The sequence below is a fragment of the Falco naumanni genome, chromosome 5 (genome assembly GCF_017639655.2).
Source record: "Falco naumanni isolate bFalNau1 chromosome 5, bFalNau1.pat, whole genome shotgun sequence".
Classification (NCBI taxonomy): Eukaryota; Metazoa; Chordata; class Aves; order Falconiformes; family Falconidae; genus Falco; species Falco naumanni.
Genome location: NC_054058.1, coordinates 35,151,031 through 35,176,626, shown reverse-complemented (window position 1 = coordinate 35,176,626; position 25,596 = coordinate 35,151,031). Strand labels below are relative to the sequence as shown.

The 25,596-nt window shown below is 43.8% G+C and overlaps 2 protein-coding genes across 2 annotated transcripts in view; one reads left to right on the top strand and one right to left on the bottom strand.

Moving 5' to 3' along the window:
* Window positions 1-22: 22 nt before the first annotated feature.
* CBY1 (chibby family member 1, beta catenin antagonist) lies at window positions 23-3,572 on the bottom strand. Its single transcript, XM_040595372.1, has 5 exons — window positions 3,286-3,572; window positions 2,439-2,668; window positions 1,872-1,977; window positions 1,672-1,787; window positions 23-630 (listed from the first exon to the last, which is right to left on the bottom strand). Exons 2-5 carry the CDS (start codon window positions 2,514-2,516, stop codon window positions 550-552), a joined length of 381 nt encoding a protein of 126 aa, XP_040451306.1. The 5' UTR covers window positions 2,517-2,668; window positions 3,286-3,572; the 3' UTR covers window positions 23-549.
* A 5,252-nt stretch (window positions 3,573-8,824) lies between these two features.
* DMC1 (DNA meiotic recombinase 1) overlaps window positions 8,825-25,596 on the top strand; it is a 28,024-nt gene continuing 11,252 nt past the window's right edge. Inside the window, exons 1-5 of the mRNA XM_040596300.1 lie at window positions 8,825-8,929; window positions 9,689-9,724; window positions 12,345-12,417; window positions 24,226-24,313; window positions 24,913-24,957. Coding sequence (XP_040452234.1) covers window positions 24,257-24,313; window positions 24,913-24,957 — 102 coding nt within the window. The 5' untranslated portion in view covers window positions 8,825-8,929; window positions 9,689-9,724; window positions 12,345-12,417; window positions 24,226-24,256. The remainder of the gene's footprint in view (window positions 8,930-9,688; window positions 9,725-12,344; window positions 12,418-24,225; window positions 24,314-24,912; window positions 24,958-25,596) is intronic.

Below are 25,596 nucleotides of genomic sequence, written 5' to 3'. Positions count from 1 at the left end.
CATAGCAAACACCCGTAACATCTGGTTTTAAAGGTGAATTTTTATGTAAAATATGCAAAACTCTTGAGAACAAGCAACTCCAGCATCCTGCTCGCCAATGGCAAGAGGTGAAACTCGTACAGGCCCCTGGAGGCTCCCCAGGGGGGGCAATTTGGTGGGGGGTGGAGGTCTCTGCATTTTTAAGCAGAGAGGGTGAGGAGGAGCCCACCCGGAGGTGGATCTTCTTCACCACCTGTTTTCCAGCTGCCTTAGGACAGAGGGTACCCACAGCTGGGCTATGGCTAGGAAATGTAGCGAGGTAAAGTGCTCTGAGAAAAAGCATGTTAATTAACGGTGTCTGGGCGCGGGACCAGCTGTTACACAGTACCTACAGCACCACACAATGCTGGAGGCATCTTGTTACTCGCGGTCCCGTGGAACAAAGTACCTACACACAAGTACCAACACGACTAGGAGGCCTAAGATGGCCACAGCATTGCGTGCGTGTGGGCAGCCGAGACTCAGGGGCAAGCCTCCTGGCTTCCCCATCCTCCAGCCACCTCTTCCTCTTCACTTCCTCCTCCGGCTGTGGTTCTTTAGTTCCTCTAGCTCCTTCTCCATCAGGTGGGACTCAGCTGTGGTCTCGGAGAGCTGCAATGCACAGCGAACAAGAGTGAACTACGCCTCCAACCTCCACCCTGTGCTACAGCTGCAGGGCCAACACTGGATTGGTGACCTCACAGTCTGCTGCCTGCCTCAGACACGCGTGTCAGGACACAAAAGCCCCTCAGAGGTATCAGACAGAGATTGCTCTCCTGCTGAAAAAGCACCTTATGTCACGGCAGCACACAAAGACAGACATTTGTGCCTCAGAAGCTTTTCCGATGTCAGAGCACAACCTTTCTAGAGATGCCACTGAGATTTACAGCTGCGAGCCAGCACCCACATGAGGGAATCTGTCCCCATTTGAGCAAGAGGGAAGCTGAGATTTCACGCTTTACTGAGATTGCCTGGAAAACCTGGAGAGCACCTAGGGCTTCTGCTAAGTGCTGCAGCCACAAAAGCCACTTGCCAGCTTTAAAACATGGGAAGAGCGTAAGGAAGGAAGAAGTGTTTGTTCAGACTGACATAAATGCTAAGTCACTTGTTAGACTGAGAATACACATGAATTTCACTGAAAATGTCTCCAGATCTTAAGTACAAAAGCTGCGATCTCTGGGTAAAGTTGAATTTCAGTTTGTTTAGGGCCTGGGAATTCTTTCATCCACAGGTTTACACACCAAATAGATGTCACACCACTTGTCACAGCAGACAGAAGCTTTAATCTTCTGTGACCAGAAACGATGGCTATAACTTAAAAGTCACAGTTGGGGCAGAGGCCAGAGTGGCAAGAAAAGTGCTGTACTTCACACAGAAAGGGAAAGAGTAAACATGGCAGTTGCAGGGGCTCCTCTCTAATCAGTCACAGCGCTCACAGAAGTCAAGTTCTGCTGCAGGGGGAACCCTCCCCTCTTCCCACAGAGGGGATCAGACTTTACTCCCACAGTCACTTCACTGTTACAATTGTCTTGCATAGCCGGGTGACACGGAAGGAGCGGGGTGCAGTGAGAATGGCCTCCTCTGGCGGTCCCAGCACCCTTTGCTTGGGCATTTCCACTGATGTGAGCAGGTGGCAGCTGGGCAAAGACTCACCATGTCCAGCAGAATATCCACTTTCAGCCGAAGGAGGTTGTTTTCTTCCTCTAACTGCTGGTTCCGTTTGCGCAAGCGCTGCATTTCTCTGCGATCCCCTGTGAAGCTTCCCGATTCTGGAAGGAAGGAAAGAGCTCAAAATACAGATTGTCAGACAACCGTTGCTACTTCAGATCAAAACAAGGTGAGCTGCATTCTACCTGCCACCCACTGGCCATTTTCAAACTTCAGGCTCTGGCCAGCAAGGTTCATAGTGGGGGTGCCATACTCCAGGCCCAGCTCAATCTCACGGGTAGATCTATCCAGCTGCAGGGAGAAGATCACACTCAGCATTTTACAGAAATCCAAAGCCACCCCCTTGCTCTCCCATTTCTTGGTGACTGGCATTTCATTGGAAGCTGCTGGTCGGACTGCCCCTGAAGCCCGAAATCATCCTTTGGTCATGTACTGCTGCAGTAGAGGACTGGCTCCTCCAGCCACCATGCCTGCACTTTCTGTCACCCAAACACACCTCCTGGGCTCAGAAACCACTGCTGAGAAGCATTAGGTGAAACAGTTCTGGACTGTGGGTGGGGTGACAATGATCCTTCCCTGAGCTATTGTATTTCTACCTTTATATGTAGTCACCAGCAATCAGAAATGGTGCGCACCATGGGAGGGAAGAGGCACCGCTGGGAGCTCTTGTCAGGGTTATGGTGGCCACAGTAGCAGCCACCTACCCCTGGCCATCAAACAAGCGTTCCCGCAGGCAAGCCACCAGGACTCACCAGGTGCAGGTTGGAGAGAGAGGCGCATTTCCTGGGGGGGGTCTTCTTCGGGCTGAAGGTGTTCCCGAAGAGAGGCATCGCGCACTGCGGCCTGGGCGTTCAGGGCGCTCCCCACGGCCTTACGCTGCTCCCTGAGCAGGGGGGACGCGGCCGGGCCGAGGCTGCAGGCCAGGAGCCGTGCTGGCAGGACGGGGTCTTCTCTGGCGGCCGCCGGCGCTGCCCGCTTCCACCTACAACCAGGCCCCGGGTGTGCCCCAGCTCACGCTGTGCACCCCGGCCCGTCGGAAAGGGCCAAATGGCGGGGAGAGCTGGCGGGGCGCCTGCGCCTGGGCCCGGGCCACCCGCCCCGGGGCGACAGGCCCGCGCCGGACCGCGCCCCTCCCCGCCGGCACGCGCCTCCCCTCACACCTCCGCCGAGGCGTCACCCGGTGGGGCGAACGGCGCGAGGCTGCCCCCGACGTCACCCCCTCCCCCACGCTCGCGTCCCGCGCCCCTTCCTCTCGCGCCCCCGCCCCGCGCAGGCGCACTCGGCATCCATCGCCAGTGCCGCGAGGCTGGCTCGGCGCGCGGTGGGGACGCGGGCCATGTCGCCCGCCGGGGTCGGCGGGAGAACCGGAGAGCGTCGCTCCCCGCTCGCGCCGCCGCCGGGGTGGTCCCTCGCTCTGTTTCCCATCCCGGCATCTGGCTGGCGAAGCCGGCGGGCTCGGCGAGGGCCCGGCGGCTGGAAACATAAACACCCCCCACCCCCCGCCCCCCCGCCCTAGAGTGGTAGGGCCGGTCCCGCGGCGCGGGCAGCCGGGCCGGGCTGTGCCCTCGGGATTCGCCCCGTTACGGGTGGGGAAAGCACCTCTCCGGCGAGCCGCGCTGGTTCCCGCCGCTCCGCCTCCGTCACCGCGCCCGTGGGCTCAGCTGCCGCGTGCCCCGGGAGCGGTTTGCGGCCGCTGCGTTGCCACGGCGACGGCGGCGCTCCGCCGCTCCTCCCCGCCGCCTCGGGAGGCGGCGGCCCCCGGGCCCCTGCGGCGCGGGGCCGGCAGCGGCCGTGAGGGGGGTGGCCGCGGAGGGTGCTCCGGGGCTGCCGCCTCGGGAGCGACCGGGCGAGACCCCGCCGGAGGGCCTGGCTGGCGGGCCGGCTCCCCCCGCGCCGCCCCTCGGTCCGGCGGCTGCGCCGGAGGGGGCGGGCGCGGAGGAGCTGGCGCCGTGGCGGCGGGGCTCGTCCCGTGGTCGGGCTGCAGCGGGCTTGCCATGTCCGGCCCGCGGGTTCCCGCCCGGTTCCCTCCAGTGCTTGAGCGGGTCGGAAGACCTTTAATTGCTCTTGCAGATGAACAGCGAAAACGCCGTTCGGCAGACAGTCGCTCCTCGCTTGGGAGCGTGGGAGAGATGGCGGCCCGGGGCCCGGGGTGCCCGAGCTCGGGGTGGTGAGTCAGAAGCTGCAGAGCGGGGACCCGGCAGCTCCTCAGCGAGCTCTCTGCAGCAGCAGGCCCAGTGTCCTGGTTTTCTGCATGTGGTGTAAAGTCCTCCCTTCTCAGCACATGGTGGAATAAATTTAGTTTTATTGTGTTACTTGCTGGCCTGTATTCCGTGGGAGATGGCTTTTGTAGTTGGTTTGGATTATATTTTGAATGAACAGCAGGGGTATGTAGCACATATAGCTCCAATATTTTTTTATGTTGCAGAGGCAAGATACCGTTCGTTTTCTAAATTTTATAATTATGTAATCTGTTAGAATTTAGTGATCTGAAGTTACTTGCTTCATTGTTAGAAAAGCTTCTGTTTAGGACTGTGAGGCTTTCCTCCTCATAGTTCTAATCTAAACACAAATTTTAGATTAATGAGATGGTGAGATGCTGACTTTAAAGGGGAACAATAAAGAAAAGGTGAGGGGGGGAAAAAAGCTGGAGTGGGTGGGGGAATAGGAGGCAGACAAACAGAAATGACAGGCAAGAAAGGAGGAAATAAGAGAATCACCAGCCTTTTGATTTGGTTTGTACATGTATTAATGCTCCACAAAAAAAGTTATTTAACAGTCTTTCGTTCTCATAGTGCTTAATTGGCACCCTGCCTGAAGTAAACCAGAAAATTGATTACTTGGCATGAGAATTGGAAAGATACCACAATACCAAGCTTGGTGACTACAGAAAAGAGAAATCTCTGGTGCTGCAGTATCTCCTGGTAGTCCAGTTAAGCAGTAGCTGATTCTGCATACTATAAAAACAGTGGCCTTCTGACCCTGTGTACTAGAGTCCGTGCACTGGAGACTAGTCATTTTTTAATTTAATTTTATTTTTTAATAAGGGACAGGATTATGGGGTGGGGAGGACAGGACAGCAACACCCTTAAAAGCAGAACAAAAACTTGCAGTTCTGAACAAGGGATTTGCGAGGTAGTTGTGGCTCTGTGTGTGCATATATTGGGTAAGAGAGATGAAAAGAAGAAGGGCCAGAAGTGAAAAGAGGGCGAGAACCTGGGAAGAAGAGCTGGAAGAATGTAGAAGTACAATTTTGAACTGAAAAAAACCTTGTAGCTAACCTAGGTGCTTGTAAGACACGAAGACCAAAGTGAGAAACTGAGCTCTTAACACTCACTCTCTTTTTTTTTAAGTTGCTAAATGCACTGAATAAATTTGAGTTTCCAAACAAATACTCAGACCTGAAGAGCTGCAGATGAGATAAACATCTCCCTGAGATGCTCAAAGACAAAGGCACATATGTTTCTTTTATAAATACTTAAGGTGTTTGTTGGGAGGGGTGGGGGGAGGGAAGGGAACCAATCTTAAGAAGCTCTAGTCAGGTTGTGCCCCACCAGTAACACGGGGGTAGCAATGTTCACCTTCCTTGAAGAAACCTGTATGTTTCAGCACAGTTGTGTGCTTGAGTTCTTGTGCTGAGCAGGATGAGTATTGTAGTAATATGTTATAGTTATTGCAAAACTAAACTCTCTCATTTATCCAGGGTCTCACAGTGATTCTCTGACAGCCTCTTTCTCCAAGGCAGAGACCTCGGCATGTGAGGTGAATGAATGCACACTTCTGTGTGCCTGGATGCCAGCATGTGTGCATAGTAAGAGTGTCAGAGTTGGTAGGGCCTGTAAGTGAGTTCAGAAAGTTCTCCTGAGGTTTGAGAGCAAGAAAAAGAGGTTCAGTGTCTGATTTTTGGTGTGATTCGCTTCAGAAGTCTTTCTTCTTTTGCATGGTTTTACTAAATGTCACTTCTCAACAAACTCCATTTCCTTGAAAAATGCTGTGGAATTTCCTTGCTGCACCAACCTCTCAGGCTATTTTGGCAGTAGCTTTTTGTTGTTTCTTCATTTACATTGGGTAAATACTGAGACAAGAGCTGACCATGGCTGTTTCTAGCATTGCCTCTTAATACGTCACATCGGTCTCCTGCCAGTAGGTAATTTGATATACATTTTAAGTGATGTTAAAAGCATTACCATGTAGCACTGTGCATCCCTCTGTGCCTGACACACTGTGGGGAAGTGAACACCCAGTGCCCACTCTCTTTCCTGGGATGTAACTAGAGATATCACTTAGAATCTGCAAAAGCTCATTAAATGGTGAAGAACCTATATATTACAGTCATTGTGTAAGGTAACTGTGTATCCTTTTATGAAGACATCTTTGGGAACACTGATGGAAGGCTAAGAGAGTGACAGAACAAAGGTAGGGCTGTAGCACATGACAATGTGGAAATTTTGGAATACACCCAAGCTGTTCTTGGTAGCCTCATTTGGACTGTGTTCTTTGGCTTTTTCAGTTCACAAGCCATGCAGAATCTATAGCTTAAATCAGGGGTCCTCAAACTACAGCCCACGAGTTGGATACGGCCTCCCAGGGTTCTCAATCTGGCCCCTGGTATTTACAGAACCCCCCCGCCCCCCCTGCCGCCGGGGGTTGGGGGGGGAACCAAGCAGCTGCCACTTAATCTACGTGCCGGCCCCCTGTTTAAAAAGTTTGAGGACCCCTGGCTTAGATGGTCTCAGAGGCTATTTTAACTCCATAGTGTTTCTCTTGCCTTCTTGCAGATACACTGCAGGATTATTATTGTTCTTTGTTACATTAATAACTTTAGGGAAGCCCCACTGACTGATGAATTCAGTAGACTTACTCTAGCTTTACCCTGATGTCAAAGAGAATATCTGTTGTAATTAGTGCTGCTTGAAACTTCCTACATTGACTGGTAGGCTAAATGAGACTGAGTTTAAAACCTATAAAAGAAATTACTTTTGGCACATTGAAATTAATTCCATGCCCAATGGAATAATTTCTTCAGTAGCGAGATAATTCCTGTCGCCTCAGTGCTCTGCAGTTAATGATGTTCCTCCTTTTAGTATCCTAGATATTAAATCTCTCACCTATAATTTATTGACAAAGCAGACGTCTATTTTTCTCTCTGTTTCTTCTTTTCATTATAGCCAACTCAAGAGAGAGAAGAACAGCTGTTTCACCATTTTGCAGAGAATGCTGCTTTTCTCTTGCTTGACTGTTGCAGATTGCACCACTAGGAGGCCCTCATTAAAGAGCTTATAGCTAGGCAAAAAAAAGCACAAGGACAGTGAAATGACATAGAGAAACGCATCCCCACAGGAGTAATCTGAAACTAACACTTATCCTATAAATAGAGATTTTTGGAGTGCTGTGCAGGCCTCAATTAATTATTGCAAGAATCCTAATATCCAACCATTAGTTGTACTGTAACTTTTGAGGATACTGGGGTGTCATGGGTGCATATCCCTGCATTGAATCAAGGCATAGCCAGGAAAGTTCATGCCTGTGTCTTCTCGATAGTAAAGGTCTTGATAATGTAAGTAAAATAATAACATGGGATAAAGCACGGTTTTGGTTTCCAGTCATGTCTGCCCTCTGTCTTTCACCCATCAAATATGCCTTCACCTAGTTCACCTCTGCCTTCTCTGTTTAAGCTAATTACTTATTCCCGGGTTTTTAATTTTCTTGCACTTTTCACAGCAGGCTTTTATTGTCTCCTAAAAAGTTCTAAATATCTGCACTAACAGTCTGCCTGATTGTTCTCTTTTGCTAACATGACCCTCTTTACAGAAGGCAGGAAGAAGAAATGTTTTCATCCTTTTTTTTGCCAAATTGGGTGCTGCTTTGCTTACTGGCTCTTCAAAGCTGCAGTCGCTGCTTTGGCTGAAATGTAGACTTTGTTATTCAAAAGAACAGTGTGTCTGTGATCTGTTAACTAAAAAGTGTACAGAGTTGACATTTTTCTTTCCTTAAACCTTCGATTTTTCTCTTCACTGCTAGGTCAAGCCTTGTATATCTGCTTCTGTTCTGGTTTCCCAAGGTCATGTTTTGGTTACTGATGAAGCTGAGACAGCTTTGCAGTGCAATTTCAGAATGGATGATAGGTGAGAGTAGTTCTGCTCCTGTCAGGAAATGTGGCCCGTGCAAGCTGTAGGCTGCAAATTGAGTTATGCCTTGTCTTTCAAACTCAGTTTCTGCTCTTCTTCCCTGAATTCACACATACACATTCTACACATTTAGGTTGGTTTACTTGGGCCTTTCTTACATGTATTAATGTGTAAAACTTGTGTCTTCTGCTCTAAGTGGCAAAAGTGTATATGAAGCTGTGATGCTGTATACAAAGTTTCCGGGCTTCTCAAGAGGTTTTCCAATCATGGTTTGCCATTCTGGCCACACTGTTCACCTTAAAGAGTTTAAGCAAATATGTAGGCAGTTCAGCCACTCAGGCACTCGGGATAGAATCTGTCACTTCTGACAGAGTTTGCAATGAGGCTGACCTTGGTGACTGGGTAACCGAAGGTTCAGAGGACGTGTGCAGTCCACACAGCAGTGAAAGCTTGTGTTAAGCTCTATTTCATTCTGTTCCCGTTACCTGGCTACTCCTTGTTTGCTGCCATGTCTGTCTTTTCATTCTTCTCTTTGTCTCTTACTTTCACTCATCTGTTTCCTTGGGTCACTTAAGATGTCCTTTCCAGGAAATGATGAAATATTAAGCCTCCAGTCTGTAGAGTCCTGATCAGTGGATGCAGGGAAAGAGAATACCAGGGAAAGGATCTCTTGGTATGGGTCAGTTTCTTATGCTCTGTTGTGACCCTGCAGAGCTGGCAGCTGCTGCAGGCAAGATGTTAGGCCTTCAGGCTGAGCTGCCATGTTTTCATAAGGTACAGCAAGCAGAGCCTGCATTCTAAATCCCCTTCTAAGCTTATTTTATCTCATGCCTTAGATGAACATCAGCTGTGCTTTGTCCATACAAACATGTGAACTGCATCATGAGATACTGTGAAGCTTAGTGTGTATAGCACACTATGAAGATGGGGGGGAAATGCTAAGTATTCTTTTCTCTTCCATGTTCTTTCACAGTTCTTTCTTTCTCTCCATGTAGGCACACTACCAACCCCAAGAAATTACACTAACTGGTACTATTTATTCCCAGCTGGAACCAGAAAAAATCAAGATAAACAGTATGCTGTCACCAAAGGGACAGGAGAGTCATAAGAACACTGATGTAAGCAGTTCTCCCTAGTTCCTGCTAATCTAAATAGGAATTTTGTGTCCAAACCAAGTGGCCGTTTTTCTTCTCAAGGTGCCTTGATCCACAGGTCTTACTGATTCTTTGTGTTAGAAAGTTATGCCTGTGGGGGGCCTCTTATCAAAGGCAAAAAAAGGAAGTAATGTGGGCTTTAGATGATGTGGCGTCTGCAGTAGCGTCAGAATGGACTGTGTGACCCAGAAAGTCCTTTCCAGTCCTGGGGCTCTGCTGCAAGCTTGTATGCAGATGAGGCAGCTTTCCAGGGTTTCAGGGAGTGCAGATGACTGCTCACTGATGGCCTGAACTAGCCTGGGGTAAAAGTTATTCAGGGACACCTGGAGATTTAGAACTCATTCCTATGAGACCTGTGAAGGCTAGGTACTGTAGTACTTAAAATGGGAGGTCCAGTTGTTTTGGTTTGGTTTCCCCTTATTTCGGTGGTGTTCTAAGGCTTGAAAATATGAGGCATAACTAGGACTGAGCAGAAGATGGTCGTGATAGCTCAACAGTTGTCATATAAATAGGTGGATGGTGTCAGCATGTTCAGCAGCAGTGAAGTAGGATCTTCATTGGTTCACAAGGGAGAGAGAACCCTGAAAATACAAATTTTGAATTTGCATTGTATGCCCAAGTAAAATGAGCCGTATGGAGGGTGTTTCCTCTGCATAAATGTTGTTCTAAGTCTTGAATTCTGAACTTATGAACTGTGTTTTTCATGCTGCTTTCTTCCCCCAGATTCTGTCAAGATGCCAAGCAGTCCAGAGGAGACTGGTAAGCACTCTGTACAAGAATGTAAGATAAAAATACGGTCACAGAGATGTGCAGCCAGCAAGTGGATGTGCCACAAGCTAAGGGTTTCGTGAAAAGTATCCATTGCTGACCTCTTCATCTTGTTCCTATTACTGACAAGTTTGTTGGTTTGAGTGGTTTTTTTGATCAATTTGTCAGATGACATGAAAAAAGAGTTGTTCCTTAACTATTCAGATATAGTTTCTTGAAGTCCTCAGCAGTCTTCTCATTTTCTAAGTTTGATCCTACTAATTTAGAACACGTGCCCCACAAGCACCTTTTGCACTTCCTTTGATGTTTAGGGATTCCTGCTCATTGCAGGTCATCATTCCACAGGTAATGCTTGCTGTCTGTATTGTACCCTCCAGCCAAGACACAGCAGGCGTTTCCTTTAGAAAAGAAGTCAGTGAAGAATATGGCACAGGAAAAATGATCCTTAATGTTGACTTATGCACTAAATGCTTAAATATTGTGAAGAATCTTATATTTTTAATGTTACTGGGAGGGAACGTGTAATATTTAGGAACTGGTTCCCGGCTCACACACATCTATGTAATTTGATTAATTTTGGAAATAAAAGCAGATGAAAATCTGAGAGTCTCTGAAGATTTAAATCTTGCCAGCCTGAAAGAAAGCTGAATTGTTTTCATGGGTCAGCATACAGGCTGTTCTCACAATTCATTCATTCATTTACTGCTGAAGTAATGCGCTACTTCAGTTCCAAGATTAAACAACTGGTAGTGATAGCTGCTTGTCAGGGGTTGTGTCAGTGTGTCAAGCCTTGTGTAGAACACGGGAAAGCTTGTAATTGAAATGGAGACAGGTGAGCCAGTGTCCAGCTGGCTGCAAATAAGGATAATCAAGTCAGTAAAAAATGGGGATTGCAGTTTCCAAAACAAATGTCCTAATTTGATACTTAGTCACCTAGACAAGTAGTGACGCCTTCCAAAATGCTCCATAATAAGCATTTATTTTGCAGTTAATGGGAACTGAAGGTGCCTGGCACTTCAGCTTTTGGTATTTAATTATGAGCCTCTGATTTAATTCCCATTTTGAAATTCTGAGACCTGAATGACCTGGATGATGGACTAATGCAAGAGCATTACCACTGTACTTGGAAACAGAGTAGCAAATTACTTTGCAATGTCTAATAGGAATTCATTGGGGGTTTTAGACATGTTTTTTGTTAGTAGTTTAGGAGAAAGGAAAATATGGCTCTTTGTCACACAAAGAAGGAAAAAAAAGTTCTAAGCACAGCCAAGAAAGTAAGTCAGAAGGGAAAAAGCAAGAGAAGGATATCTGGGCAAAGTAGCATGGAAAAAAGTATGAACGGTGGAAAAAACAATAAATGTACACAGAGCCTGCCCTGAGTAGGAGGCTGGAAATGCTGAACCTGACAGAAGCCAGTAAGAATATTCAGTACTGATAGTGTCAGTTATTTATTTCTTTACAAATGCTTTGGAAATAAATTGAATTATATTGTTCTTAAATTGAAGTTAAGAAGAATGTGTGTATTGTTATATGCTGTGATTTCCTGCCCTCCCCCTCCCCGTCTTGTATGTTGAAGAGGGGGAAAAGAAATAGGTGACCAGTCATAAGGTCTGCCTGTTCCATTAAAATCTAAAGCCCTAGAAAACAAGCTGGCAGGAGAGCAAATTATTCTCTTTAAAACCTGAAGATAGATATATCAAAAATTTTCTTTTATATTTACTCATGTTGCAGAGGACTTCTCCTGGCATAACAACTTACACTGCTTCCATCATGCTGTTTTCTATATATTTTTGTGATGAATATTTGTGCTGTCACGTGCCTATCAGCAAGTGGAAGCAACAACTTTTGTTTCTCTTGACCAAGCTAAATCAACTTTGGTGTATTTTTTCTTTTAATATACACTATTAGAGCAATCCTGCCAGGCTCTAGATCACTTTTATTTTTTGGAATCCTTGTCTTTTGCTTATATTTCAATATCATCAAAGTGATATTGCCATGCTGCCAGCATATCAATTTCTCTTACCAAACCCAGGGTCTTGCCATTACAGAGTGTTACAAAACGCCCCTGACACGTGCTGCTTTGTCACTGTGGAGTGGCAAAGAGGGAGCTTGTTTCACTGAGCAATTATGCTGGGAGTGGATATTTGAGAGAGATTAGTTTGCTTGTAAAACTGCCTTAGAGAAACACAGTAATCATGTGATGTTAGTGCCATTTTTTCACCCAGATCTGCACATTGAAACACACTTGTATGTTGTGCTTTTTTATTTTGTTAAACCAATTTATGAAGACAGTAAGTCTTGAGGGAAGAAGTCTTCCAAACTTGCTTCTGTTGGAGGCAGCTGACTTGGCTGGGCTGTTTATGGACTAGTTCCATCAGCTACTTTTTGCTAGATAAGGACACTACCCTGGTGTTGTAGCTATTTTGCAAGCCTATAATTGCCTTCTGTGACCCTGAAATTTCTCCTGCCATTTCAGCAGGAGAGGATGTTTTTATTCTTTGCCCATGACTGCAATATGGTGCTGCTAGCACTACTGGCTGCTGTATTTTGCCCTAGAAACAGCTATGTTTCACATTCCTCAAAATTTTTCTGTCTTGCCTTTTTCTTGAAGGAACTGAGACATAGACAAGTTTCTAGCAAGTACCAACCTCATCCAACAAGCAAAGTCTTCTAAATCCAAACAGGTAAAATATTTTTAAGAAAGTTACTTTTCCAGGTATAGAATGTGGAAGAAAAGGTAAAATAATATTTATTTCACTAAGACTTTGCAGACTCGTTCAGAAGGCCTTTGCTATGCTGTAATATGTGCTCTCCATGCGAGAAGTGGGAGAGGGTGTGTACATATAGGTGTATATGTTAGTTCTTGACAGCTGGAACCCGTCAAAGCTTCTTGTGTGTATCCTCTTGTGTGTGTCTAATTAATGCAAATACTTCCTTAGGTACTCGATTCACTGACATGTGCTAGGCGAGGGGAATCTGGACTGCTAGTATTTAATATTTCAAATCTCCACACCCAAGATGCAAAGCTTGAAAAGGATAAGAAGGAAAGTGTCAGAAGCAGTCTCAACATATGCTTAAAACTAAAAGACTAAAAATAGCACCTCATCATAGAGAGGTGAGGTAACGTTTGGAGAAGGATGGGAGATACTGAATTTTTCTCTCTCCTGCTGACATAGCTGATCTTGTTGGCATTCACATATGACTTGCAATACAGAAAAGATTCTTAAGGGCAGTTGCTCGTGTAAAGGGAGTGTGGAAGGGGGATTGCTTTGCATGTCTTAGTGTTGCTTTTTTGACAGTTTTTCTGCACAGATCCTGTCCCTAAGCCACTAAGGTCCCTTCCCTGTCCCCCACTAAAACTTTTTTTCTTCCCGAGAAGAATAGGTGAGAGGACTTTACTCCTTTCTCTGGAAGCAGGTCCTCTAAGAGAGTTGAAAGAGCTTCTGTTGTGTTGAACTTTGACAAGTAGAGCTTCCAAACCTTAGTGCTTTGGATATATTTTTAGTCTCATAATGATGACAGTTCTGAAGTCCATAGCATTGTGTGCTTCTCAACAGGCTTCCCTTAGCAGTTGCTCTTCAGGAACTTCAAATAATGTTGGTGACAATTTATATGCTGCATACTTATTCTAGCTGTGTCTGGAATTTCCTTCCCTGCCTTTTTTTGCCTATCAAATATACTTGAATTCCTCCTAAAGCAACACCCAGAAAAGTTGTCCCCCCAGATAGTTCAGCCTTCTGAGATGATTCACAGACACTTTTACTTTAGAGAGAGTTCCTTCAAGGCCAGTCAGTCACTTCTTACAATTGCCTGGGTTGAAAGATGGTTGCTATTCTTACCTCCAATTTGCTATTGCCACTTTAGCACTGTGATAGCTGAGGGTGGGGAACAGTGGCTGGTCGGTTAGGAACATCTCATGGCTGCAGTTTAATACTGAATACTATGTTGAAATCAAAGATTTGAGTGTCATGTGATTTCCTAGTTGTCGTACTCATTGCCCTAAGAACAGAGGTCATGTGTGCAATTTGGTCTCAGAAACTCTGACCTATTCCTCTGTCTTGGATTGCCTGGCCATTAAAGCAGGAAGGTCTGCCTTAATAATGCAGTGGGAAAATAAGCGGCGACAGACAAAACAGGAAGGAAAACTGCAGTAGGAACTACTGGTGTATATTGAACCAAGTGGGAGTTGTGCACCCACACTGAGTTTCAGAGACACCTGTATGTCATTCATAATCACCAATTCAGCAAAAACATGAGGAGGGGAGGTGAAAAGCATTCTTCAGATACAGACAGAGGAAATATTTAAGAAATAGACATGCTTCCATTAAGGCTGGTAAAGAAACCATGATAATCCTAGGAAAAGGGAACAAGGGATAAAACAAGAATAATCAGGCTAATGAATCTGTGAAGTTCAAAGGCGCAAGATTGAAGAAAATTATTAGCTGGACCATTACTGAAAATTAAGTCTCTATATGTGGCAAAATCAAGGAAACACAGTATTTTAAAGCTAATTACAACTGCTGAGAACTCTGTATATTATTCTAAGCTAAAAATAACTGTGTGATGATGTACTCAATGCCTATCCAAGTTTTAGGGTTTGAAAAACAAACTGCTTATGATCTCTTCTGGCCACTAGCCTGGCAAACATATGGAATACAAATGGAGCAAGATTGTTTTTTTCTGTGATTTACATACAAACTGACTTGCAGAAGCAGCAGGCAAAGCCAAGAGTAGAAAACTGGCCAAAAGAAGAGCATGTTCAGTTCTGCAGCATGGCTGGTTTAAAAGAAAAGCTTACCAACTGAGACACTGAGCTAGAAAGCCTTAACTTTTCCAAAGTCATAAGGTATGTGGAAACACTGTGAAAATGATTAGTTTTTCAAGTAAAGATTCTTCAAAGTTTGGTTTTTTTTTAAACAAAGAATGTCTCAAATACCAGTGCTGAACCTCTTCCAAGTGTGAATTTAAAAATGTGGTTTTTTTTTTTGTAAAATGCCATTCTTTGATGTGACTGGTGAATTCCACTGTGACCTGGAAATTAAAAAAAATTTTATTAGCTGCACTTTAAATACTTCTTTCTGAAGCATGCCAGTGAAAATGCTGTCCTGAGTACAAAACAGAGCAGTGTACTCAAAGTCGTTATTCAACCTGCTTGACAACAGAAGCACTCAGCTTCTGTGAGCTGGAATGTATGGGGGGGGGCAGGGGGGGGAACTCAAAACATTCTATGAATTATGCTTTTTTTTGCTGTAACACTGAAAACTCTACTTGCCTATGTTCTGTGGAAAAAGCTGCTTTGCTTTGTGTCTTTTTCAGATTAATTTTCAATGCTCGTGTGTGAATAAGTTACAGAAGCATTGACTCTTTTAGCCATAACAGTTAAGACAATATTTGCAGTACTTTCAGCATGTTCGTATTAGGAGTTACAATTTCTTTGGTGTGAAGAATGCGCACACAGTCCTGTGTTCTGCAGCATGGCAGATGCATCCATGGGCAATTTTCTTGTTTTAATTCCCTTTCTGATGAGTTATTGTGGTTAAATCAAGTTTCCTGCCTCAGCTTCCTCCTAAAGCAGTAAACTCTGTTGCTTCTTTCTCTTTTTCTGTCTCATGTATCAATTTGTACAGCTGCCACCAGCCAGATTCTACCTCCTGTATTTACATTCAGTCCCGGACAGAAGTCCCTCTCTACAGGGATGGTGAGGGTCCGCCAAATGGCAAAACTGGTCCAACACCTTGCTGAGGCAGTCTCTCCTGGTCTCTCTTCCCCATCCCCCAGCTGCCTGATCCCATTTTTTCTTGTTTACTGTTCAAATGAGCACAGGAGTGAATACAAATAGGAGAAATGCAAAGCCATTTAGGTAAGGAAGAGCACAACTGCTGTGCTGGCTCAGACCAAAGCTCTGGCTAACTTGGAGCACTGCGACGGGAGACCTTAGTTAGGGGGTAGCTTGTGAGCCTGGCTACGCTCTGTAGTCTGCTCAGGTCTAGCCCTAGTGCCTGACTGGCCATTTGATGTACTTCATGCCCTTGGGTGATAGCTTCCCATTTCATCTGTGAGTGGAGGAATATTTAGTCAATTCTTCTGGTTTACTTAGCAAAATTAAGGTATTTCACCCATGGACTTTAACTAGGCTTGTGACTGAGCTTTAATTCAAATGCAAGCTCGTCAGTGGCATTGTCACTGACTTGGAAGACTGTTAACAGTTTCATAGTAGATAAATTTTACTATTGCTTTATTCATCCTAATTTTATCTGACATTGGAGGTCAGTTCAAATGAACAAAGATATATGTAACTGCAATTACTACTCCCCCTTAGCTACATGAGCAGTCTTATTTCACAATTAGTCTGTTATTCCTGTTTATCATAAAGTTGATTAAGCTGAAGTAGAACAAGGTGCACTTATTCCAGAGCAAAAATGTATGTATGTGGAGTTAGTCAAGGACAGTGATTTTGGAATTTGCAACAGCTGCTTAGAAAACTCTCCCCATTTAAAAAAAGACCTGTATGTCTCAAAGTATACATTTCATGATTCAGAGTAAGACTTTCCACAACTGCTTTTCATTTCTTGCAATAGATATTTTAGTGCAGAGATTGATAAATTGCAGAAGGTCACAGCACCAGCCTCCCATGCAGGAAGAATTATATTGTTAAAAATTAATAAGCTGCTTTAAAATAGATAATTTTTTTAACATCTATTAGCATCAGTTTGAAATGTACTCGGTGATACATTTTTAAAGGACTGACTTTTAGCTACAACCAGGAAGCACACTTAATCTTTGTCTGTCTGTTTTGCTACTTATCTGCTTGTTAGCTCAGGCAATCCTTGAGTTTCTTCTAATTTATCAGCTATCCTTGACATTGTGTGTGTCAGACGCTGACTAGTGACAAACTGCTATACTCAAAAGCTTGTTTATGGACAAAGAGGAAGTGTACCTTGTATATAATTAAAGCCATGAATTTATTGGTAGTATAACTGAAATCTTGAGAGTCTAACGATTATTGATCCAGATATAACCTACAGAAAGAGGAAGTATAATAATGCAGTTAGAGTAGTTCTATAAAATGGTAACACATAGACTTCTTGGCTTCTACCCCTTTTCCTTGTATTTCACTCATCTTTCCACTGCTCCTGTGGGTCCTAAGGTTGGTGGGTTTCATTCTAGGGTGTGGAGGGGGTGATATGGAGAGCTGTCAGCACCTGGAATCCTTTGCTGAGCAAATGCAATCTTCATGTTGATGGTTTATCCTTCCTTGCCCTAGGGTCCACTTGGTGTCATTTTTATATATTTGCTAGCACACATTTACACTTTTCTTCATTGGTCTGCAGTGCCATGCTACATCTGATTTCATGATATGTGATGCCTATTAGATACATTAGTTACTATTGTTTTGTTCTCTTTTTTACCCCTAAAACTGGTTTCATCCAGCTGCAGGTCAGCATTTCTTTGACTGTTTCCTGGCGAGTTGCTTATAGCCACCAGGTCTCCAGTGCCCGTGCCTTGCCTGCTATCTTCACATGCCTGTACTTCTCTGCACATCTTGTCCCTACTTCTTAAGTCCTCTGCTATTGCACCAGGCCTGCATTTCTCTATGCTGTACCCTTGTGCTAGCCATAAATCTCTCATTTTACATAGAACAACTGCTTGTTACTGCTATTTACATAAAGTGATGGCTATACCACACACAGATAAACAGAAGTAAAGCAGATTAGCCACAGACCCTGTCAATTAAGGAAACTGCTGTCACAGCTAACCAAGTAAAAGGTACAGGAGGGTGCTTCAAACAAAGCATGCCTGACAACCCTCCATCCTGAGGCCTTGCAAATTCAGTACAAAGCTTATGGCAAATTACTAAGAATGGCAATACTGTATTATAGGGCTACATTGTTACAATGTTTTAGTCCCAAAAGCCATGAGCAGCTAAGAGCAAGCTGTATGCACTACTCAGGTTTGAGCCTTTTTTTCTGAACCGGGTGTGCTGGCATTTTTTTCTCTTTTGTGGTAGAAATGCAAGAATTAGCTTCAGTTAGCTGGCCTTTCAAAACTAGAAGTTAGCTCAAAGTATATCGCATGTTTTTACAGACAAAATTGCATTATGTAGCGAATGGTGGAGAACAAGAGTAATGCCAAGGACAGTTAAGCACTGAAATTGTCTGGTTCTTTCTCCAAAACCTCTGATAAAATAAAATCCACAGCTGCCTCAGGCAAACAAACATCTGCCAATTTAGCTGACTGTGCTTTGAGCTAGATAACTTCTTGATGTCCCTTTTGGTACTATTGTTCTCTATTACTAGTTTGCTTTTTTACCTTGAATAAAAAAATAGCTTGTGCATTCTCAAGAGGCTGCTTTCTTACCTCCTTTGTCTTTTTGATAGACTCTGCATATAAAATACTGATGCATGTCTTCAGAAAGCCTGTAACTGGGTTTAGGTTTTTGAAAAGTTTAGAAGTAGCTTTGTTTATTCTAATCTGCATTTTTTAAAATCATATAATCCTTTATTATATATAAAGAATTATTTATTTCACAATCATCTATTAAAATGATCACAAAGATAATGAAGCTCACGGTGTTTGGGACATACCGATTATTTCTTTTTCATTTAGAAAAATACCTATACCTGAATTGTCTAGCCAGTGTTTTGATATTAATAAGTTATCTTTGACATCTTTTCTTCCCCAGTCACATCCAAGCTGTTGTGGCCTTGACTGTACCTGGCACCTCTTGAAAATCAATGGGCACATCCCTCTAATTCATTGTTTCCTCCAGAGCTGCATGTTGAACAATGGTCTGGACAGGACATCTTGATACAGAGAAGGGACCTTTCTAATCCTATCACATATCCTTCATGATTAACTCAAAGTAACTTAGAGGTAGCAAAATCTGTGTCTTTTTAAAGCAGGATCACTCCCACCAGTGTGGTATTGAGTATTTTGTCAAGGCTTTGTCTAAGGATCTCAAGACTAGGATGCAGACATTGCTCAGTCTCACAGTATCATCTCTATTCCTTCCAGTAATTCCATTTAACAACGGAGCCCTCTTGTTACTCCAGCCTGAATGATGAGGCTCAGCTGGTCTGATATTTTGCTAGTCCTATCCTGAGACCCATTGTATGCATACAGCTTTTGCACTTCATCTTAGTTCTGGCCAAAGAGAAGGAAAACATAGGCAAGGTTGTTTTCTGTATGTAAAACTTAAGAGTCTACCCCAACATATGCAGACAGAGTTTCAGGCATATGCACAAGACAGGTACAGCATTGTCAAAGAAGTATACCAGGGACACTGAAGATAAATGAGGGATGTGGACCAGAAGTGGCAGAAAGGTAAGCAGAAATTCCTTAAGTACAAAAAAATTGTGTGGGTTAATCCTATTGGGTTCTGATAACCTGAATTTGACTCACTCTGCTATTCTTTTTTTTTTTTTCTTTTCCCTAGACATATGTAACCCATTAATGAACAGGAGTTTTCAGGAGAGCTTTCAGATATGGAGAAAGAGGAGCACAAGTTGTGGTGTATGGAGTTACTTAGTACAAATTCTGTGAGGCACATTAAAGCAGCATGGCCTTTCCCTGAGTCTGACTGAGGTGGAATCTGCTTGCCTGGTGCATCCTCACAGGTTTTGGCAGATTTTGTTTTGGAAGCAGTGATTGTTAATGATGTGACTAAAGGAGTAGCTCAAGTAAGACATCAGCGCAAGACTGTCATGATTTGTGGATTTTGGGGATATAATAGCTTGCATAACTTCCGAAGTAGTGCTGGACTTTCACCCTATATTCCTTTGCTGTAGGAGACACAATAACATTTTACCTTGCTAATACTTGGATTGCCTTTGAAATAGTCAGTATTCTTTCTCCACCACCACCACCCCACCCCCGTATTTTCAACTTAATGAGGGAATAAAACCTGAAACAATTGCTGCTAGAGAAGGAAGAGCTGAAGAATATGAAGAAATTGCTGCATCTTTGCCCAGAAGCATTCTGCGATTCTGGGAAGATTTTAGGTGTGTCATAGTTTTAGTTTGGGACCAACTGTAAGTGAAATGCATTCATATGGAAACAAGAAGGCACAGGTCTTCCAAAACAGTTCAGATATGAAATGTACACTTACCCCAGGCTGAATCTCCATGGGTTATATTCCAGAAGGCCAATTATCAGACTATTCTGTCCTGGTTAAGAACAGGCAAACTGCCAACTTGAAAGTTCAGAAAAGGCATTAGCTTGTGTATTTGACTCTAGTCCATTTGAGTCACATAAATCTGAATCAAAACCAGCCAACCAAAAAAACCCTACATGATTTCCCTACTACAAATATGGATTAAAATGTTTTGTGAGGATGAAAAAATCAGGATACTTTTTTTTTTTTTTTTTAATGGTAGTGGTTTGACTTGGGTCTTGCCTTGTCCAAACTGGTATAAGATCTCAAGGGAGAGGAAATGCAGATCACAGTGGTGTATCTCATTGCCAGTGCCTCACCTGCAGCTGGAGGTGCACTGATCCGCAGCAGAACCTGTAAGAGGGAGGGAGCAGACTCTCAGATGCCTCATCTCAGCTTGTGTATAATGTGATGGGGTATGCGCAGTTATTGCACAGTGCCAGCTGGAAGCCGAATGAGCAGTTAATGATCACACAACATTCTGAAGATGCGGAATGCAATTTATTGCCCAAAGTAGCACTTTGGAGTGGGAAATTATATTCAGATTCTGTGCATTTGTTGACCCCTCTGAGAACTATTTTATGAACTAGAAGGATGATGGAGGGAAGGTTGTTTACAGAGGCATTAGCTGCTGCAGAGCTGTTTAGCAGCAGCAGAAGGGTCACTCTCTGCATGTGCATTCTGTTCTGGAATAAAAGCATACTTTCTGAAGAAATTTGTCTTTAATGGGCTGTCTGCCTAAGTGCTCTTCTGGAACAGCTCTTGCGGAATAATGTTTTCAAAAGCAGTGCCAGCCAGATCCTCTGTATAGACAAAGCCGTGGGCATCCAGGGTTAGGCTTTAGGTACTTAAATAAATCCCTTGATGTCTGGATGGGGTTACTGTGAGCACTCCTGTGGCATCCTGATGGTGGTTAGGGGCTGTGTGTTGTGTTGGTTCATTTCTGACTTGGCTAGCACTGATTACACCCGTGCATGCTCTTAACCCCCCGTGGGCAGAGGAGGGTGGGGAAGTGTTCACAAGCACCATGAAGCAGGCCGAGATGCTGCTCCTATCACTTCTGCCATTTGAAACCTGCCATGCACCAGGGCAGGAACCCCAAGGGGCAGCCTGCCATTCCTCCTGCTTGCAGGAGCACACTGACATCTCCTTTACACGGCGCCCTATACTGACTGTGCTACCAGAGGCAAGCTAAAACAGGTGATTGCTTTCCAAATACTGTCTCTAAGAAGACTGCAGAAGTCTTGCTGAAGTGTTAGTATCCTAAAAAAGCACCTTTTCCATCCTTTTAAAATGGTTGATGAAGTCATGTGTATGACTCAGCCTCATTTTCTGGTCCTGTGACTTCAGGCAAGTCGCTTCTATTCCAGCTTTCTGACAGGTTTTGGCCATCCAATCCAAAAATGCTCTGTGCCTTGTTTAGGAAGATGTATGTGCGTGTGTCACCCTGAAAAAATAAGGCTGAGCTGTGCCGAATTGAATGTCCTCCAAACCAATGCCACTCCGTTTTTAATTAAGTTGGTCTTTGCCATCTGTAAAATAAGTGTGATACAATATCCCTTAGAGACAGCAAATATTGATAAATTTTAGAAGATAAAAGTGATTGAGGACAATAATTCAACTGTGTTTCAGCGAGGGGGGGAGTAAGGAAAGGGGCAGTCCCCATTCCTGTCAGGAGCCCACGCACCTCCCTCACGGCGGCCCGGCGGCACCGGGGACGCCAGCGCGCGCGGGCAGGCAGCTCGCGGCAGCCTCGTTTTGGCGGGAGAGCCGCCCGCCCCGCCCCGCCCCGCCGCTCCGGCGGGAAAAGCGCCGGCTCTGTCCCCTCAGAGGGGAAGGCGGGCGGGCGCTGCAGCCTGGGCGGGATTGGGGGTTCAGATCCCTGCACCCTGGGGTACTGGAACAACTCGCAGCCCTGCGCTCCCGGAGGTGCCCGGGGATGAGCTGTGCTTTAATCACTGTTGTAATTTTGACGTGGAATTTTGGTGCTCCACAGGGGGAGGAAATTCTGCGGTGCGTCACCCTTTGGGAACAGAAATTTACATCCCCTGAATAAGCAGCTGGCAAGGAAAAGCCAAATAAATCCGTATGTTGATATATGGTTAATCACTTATTTTCTTCTGAGTCAATAGATGTGAAATTCCACCATGGCTCCCCTCGGGGCAGGTTAGATGGTCTCCTGCCCTGCCCCTAGCACAGGGGCCTGAAGTCCACTCCAGTCAAGTCAGGTGCCAGTCTCTTGTCAGTTCCAAACCAGCTCATTAAACCTAAGGCTAGGTGCTGGGGCCAGGCGTGCTGGGGCCTGCTCCCTGTCACATCGGCAGTGTGTACCTGGTGAAAGAAGTGAGGCATGCAAATCCTCCTCACCTATCCTCAGTAATAGCTCCCAGGGCAGCGACAGGAGGGTCAGGGGCACCTGAGGTGGCACAGAAGTGTTTTGTGTTCCCTCACAAAGGTCCTTGTTTATTGATGGATTTGCTGTAATGTCTCAGACTTTCACCTTTTTATCTGCTTCATTGCAGGTGGTGGCAGCTGAAATCCTCTGGGTCTTTGGTGTGCCAACACAGCAGTGACAGAAGGACCCTCCACTAAACAGGAGGATTTTGTTCATACCTAAAGCTTTTAGTAGGGTGTGATATAACTTCCCCATTTTCCCTTGTAGTCGGCAATCTGGGTCTGCCCGGTTTTTCAGCTGTGAGATGCCAATTGCCTAAGGATGGGGAGTAGGAGAACAATCCCGTGACCTGTTCAGCTGTGCTTGGAGTGCAGGATTACGTGCATTTCAGGAGGATATTTTTAATGGAGAATGGGATTGTAATACAGTTGTAATGCCTTTTGCATTACTTGGTTTTCTTCCCTCAGTATTTTAAGCTGATTTTGTAAAAAATATCTTAAAATATTTATTAATTAGTGTTTTACTGTAATTATTTTTCTGTTTGATGTTAGGCATGATGTGAGGGATGATTTCTCATTCCATAATTGTCAGGGTTCTGAAACAGAGGTATCCTGACACTATCAGAAACAACTGATTTTATAGGCATATTTCCATTAAATACTAACAGAAGTAACTCCATTGTCTTTTCATTAATAAAACCCCAGCCATTCTAAAATTATAGTATTTTCTTTCTCACTTCTTCCAGCCTCTGTATACACAAGATTCTTGTAAGCAAATTAGGCAGACTCTAAGTATCCATTCAGAAGCTGAAAAGTTATTTGCAGATATTTAGTCTAAATCATCCCATCTTTTGTTAGATGTAGCCCGTTTTGTAGTTTCATAATAAACCTGTCTTACCTTTTATGGATTTTACTAGTAAGGATTAGCAAGCAAACATATATGCACATCTGGATGAGGCAGGTCACAAAACTTTTGATCAGCCATAGCTAGAAGAGTGAAAGCAAGCTTTCAGAAGCAACTTATCCATTTACAAAACCACAAAAATTAAACAGACTGTTATAAGATCATATTTCTAAGGAGCTGCTTTGTATTCATTTTTCTTGTATTCATAAAATGTAAGGAGGTCATATTTTGCTTTTTATTTAATCATGCTATCAGTAAGTGCTATTCTGGTTCTAGGCCTTGCTTATAGGAAGCCACATAAAGAGGGCAGTGAAGCTGTAGTGGAGTATAGGCATGGCAAGTTAACCATGAAAAAAACATGAGATAAGATCTCTGTATATGGTTTTGCATAATAAAAGCTTCATATTTTTATACCTTTTTTTATTCTCTTCATGCAAGCTTACTTCTTACAGGTGTTACTTGCATGTCTTCAGCATTTTTTAGGTATTCTGAACCCCAGCAAGAACTTGAAAACAAATACAGCTTTATAGTTTACTCTCAAGATATATGACTAAGGAGTTGTAGCTTTTTCAATAGCACTGTGTTGTGGGCTTTCTGTCACATAAAGGTGGGGAGGCTGAGATGTTGCATAGCCTTTCCGTTACCTGTTCTCTCTGCAGCTATGCTGACTTCTGATATAAAAATACAGACTGCCTTTAACTTTTCTACCAGAATAAATCTGACTAATCATTTAAAATGTTCCCACCTCTAAACTCATATCTGACCCAAGATTCTCACAAGGGAATGAGATTTCTTTTCTCTAATGCCTGCCTGTTAAACCTTTTCTAGCCAAACTGGTTCATCTGAAAGTAATGCAGTAGATGTTCTCCTTTTGGTCTGGTAGGTAAGGTAACAAAGAGTTGGAAGCAGAATCCAAGTTTAAACCTATGTGATGGCATGCTGAGAAGGTTCTATAGTTCAAGGACTTCTTAAAAGTCGTTTTACAATAATTGACTCATTTATTGCCACCCCAATACTACCTTTGTTTGCATTTCCCACTAGTGATCCACACTTTACTGCCTGCTCTTTCACGATGAAGGCCATGGAGGATCAAGTAGTCCAAGAAGAACCAGGATACCAGGATGATGAGGTAAATTTATGGTTGACTGAAAAATATGTTCAGCAAATGTTGTTTGAAGGTATTTTGATAGTGTTCTGCAATCCACAGAGACACAGGAGTTCCCAAAGACCATCAGGAAGTCTAATCCATTTAAATTTTTCTTCCAGTCTAGTACCAAGAAAACCTCATTCTTCTAGTCCCTGAACAGCTTGCTCTTCAGTACTCTCTATGCACAGTTTTTAATGGGATTATCACTATTTCTATTTTACACTTCTGTATTAAATGCCAGGGGGCTATCAGTTAATTTTATGCTTCCAAGGAATGGTCATCAGCCTTAAAAGACTGAGGAACTATGCGGAAAAAATCAAGATGATGATGATCATAACACAAGTTTTATTAGCACAGCAGTGGATTGCTTGCCTTTGAAGATACACTTTATGGTGACGGTGACAGGAAATGTGTAGGCCTTGTTGACTCATGATGGCTTTGCTTATGTGGGTAGTCCAACAATTTATGTATTATTAGGGAAAATCATTTAAATGTTTACAAATTTGAAACAGACACAGTGAGAGGAATGTAATTAAAAGAAAAAGCAAAATGATTTCAACTTTTTTCTGCTATTTTTTTAGGAATCCTTTTTCCAGGATATTGATCTGCTACAGAAGCATGGAATCGTAAGTATGAGCAATGACTTTATGGCACAGAATTTTCCATGTAAAGCTATTGTAAGGTTTAGCATACACGCATTGCTACAAACAACTGAAATTCCTCCTTGCAATAAATTCTAAATCAGTCATGTGAAGAAAAATTTTGCCTTTGGTGATAAGACATGTTTTCAGAAAATCTCGTTCCCATGAGATTGCTAAATAAAGTGGCAAGATATTCAAAGTATTTAGCACCCAGCTCTCTTGAAAAATCAACTACTTGCTAATTTATTTGAAAACTGTGTGATAGATTACTTCCTGTTCATGCCAATCTTTGTAATTACTCTCGCATTTTTGGTGTCTGTGAAATTACACAGTGACAACTGTTGCTATACTATTTTCAGCATGCTGGTGAAAAGGGTAGAGTGGGAGTGAGGAAAATATTAGTAGCTAGAGAAATAAGTGGTTAGTTTTCTTCATCAAATATAAATTCCTATAATAGTTATCATCATTATCACCTAAACATCACCTATTTATTTGAATTTCTATTATTATATGTTTATCCAGGAGACTGGCTCAGGGATCAGAACCTATTACATTTGGTGTTATGGAAGCAGAATAAAAAGTTGGGTTTGCCTGAAGTAATGTAAGATTTAACTTTAATATAAA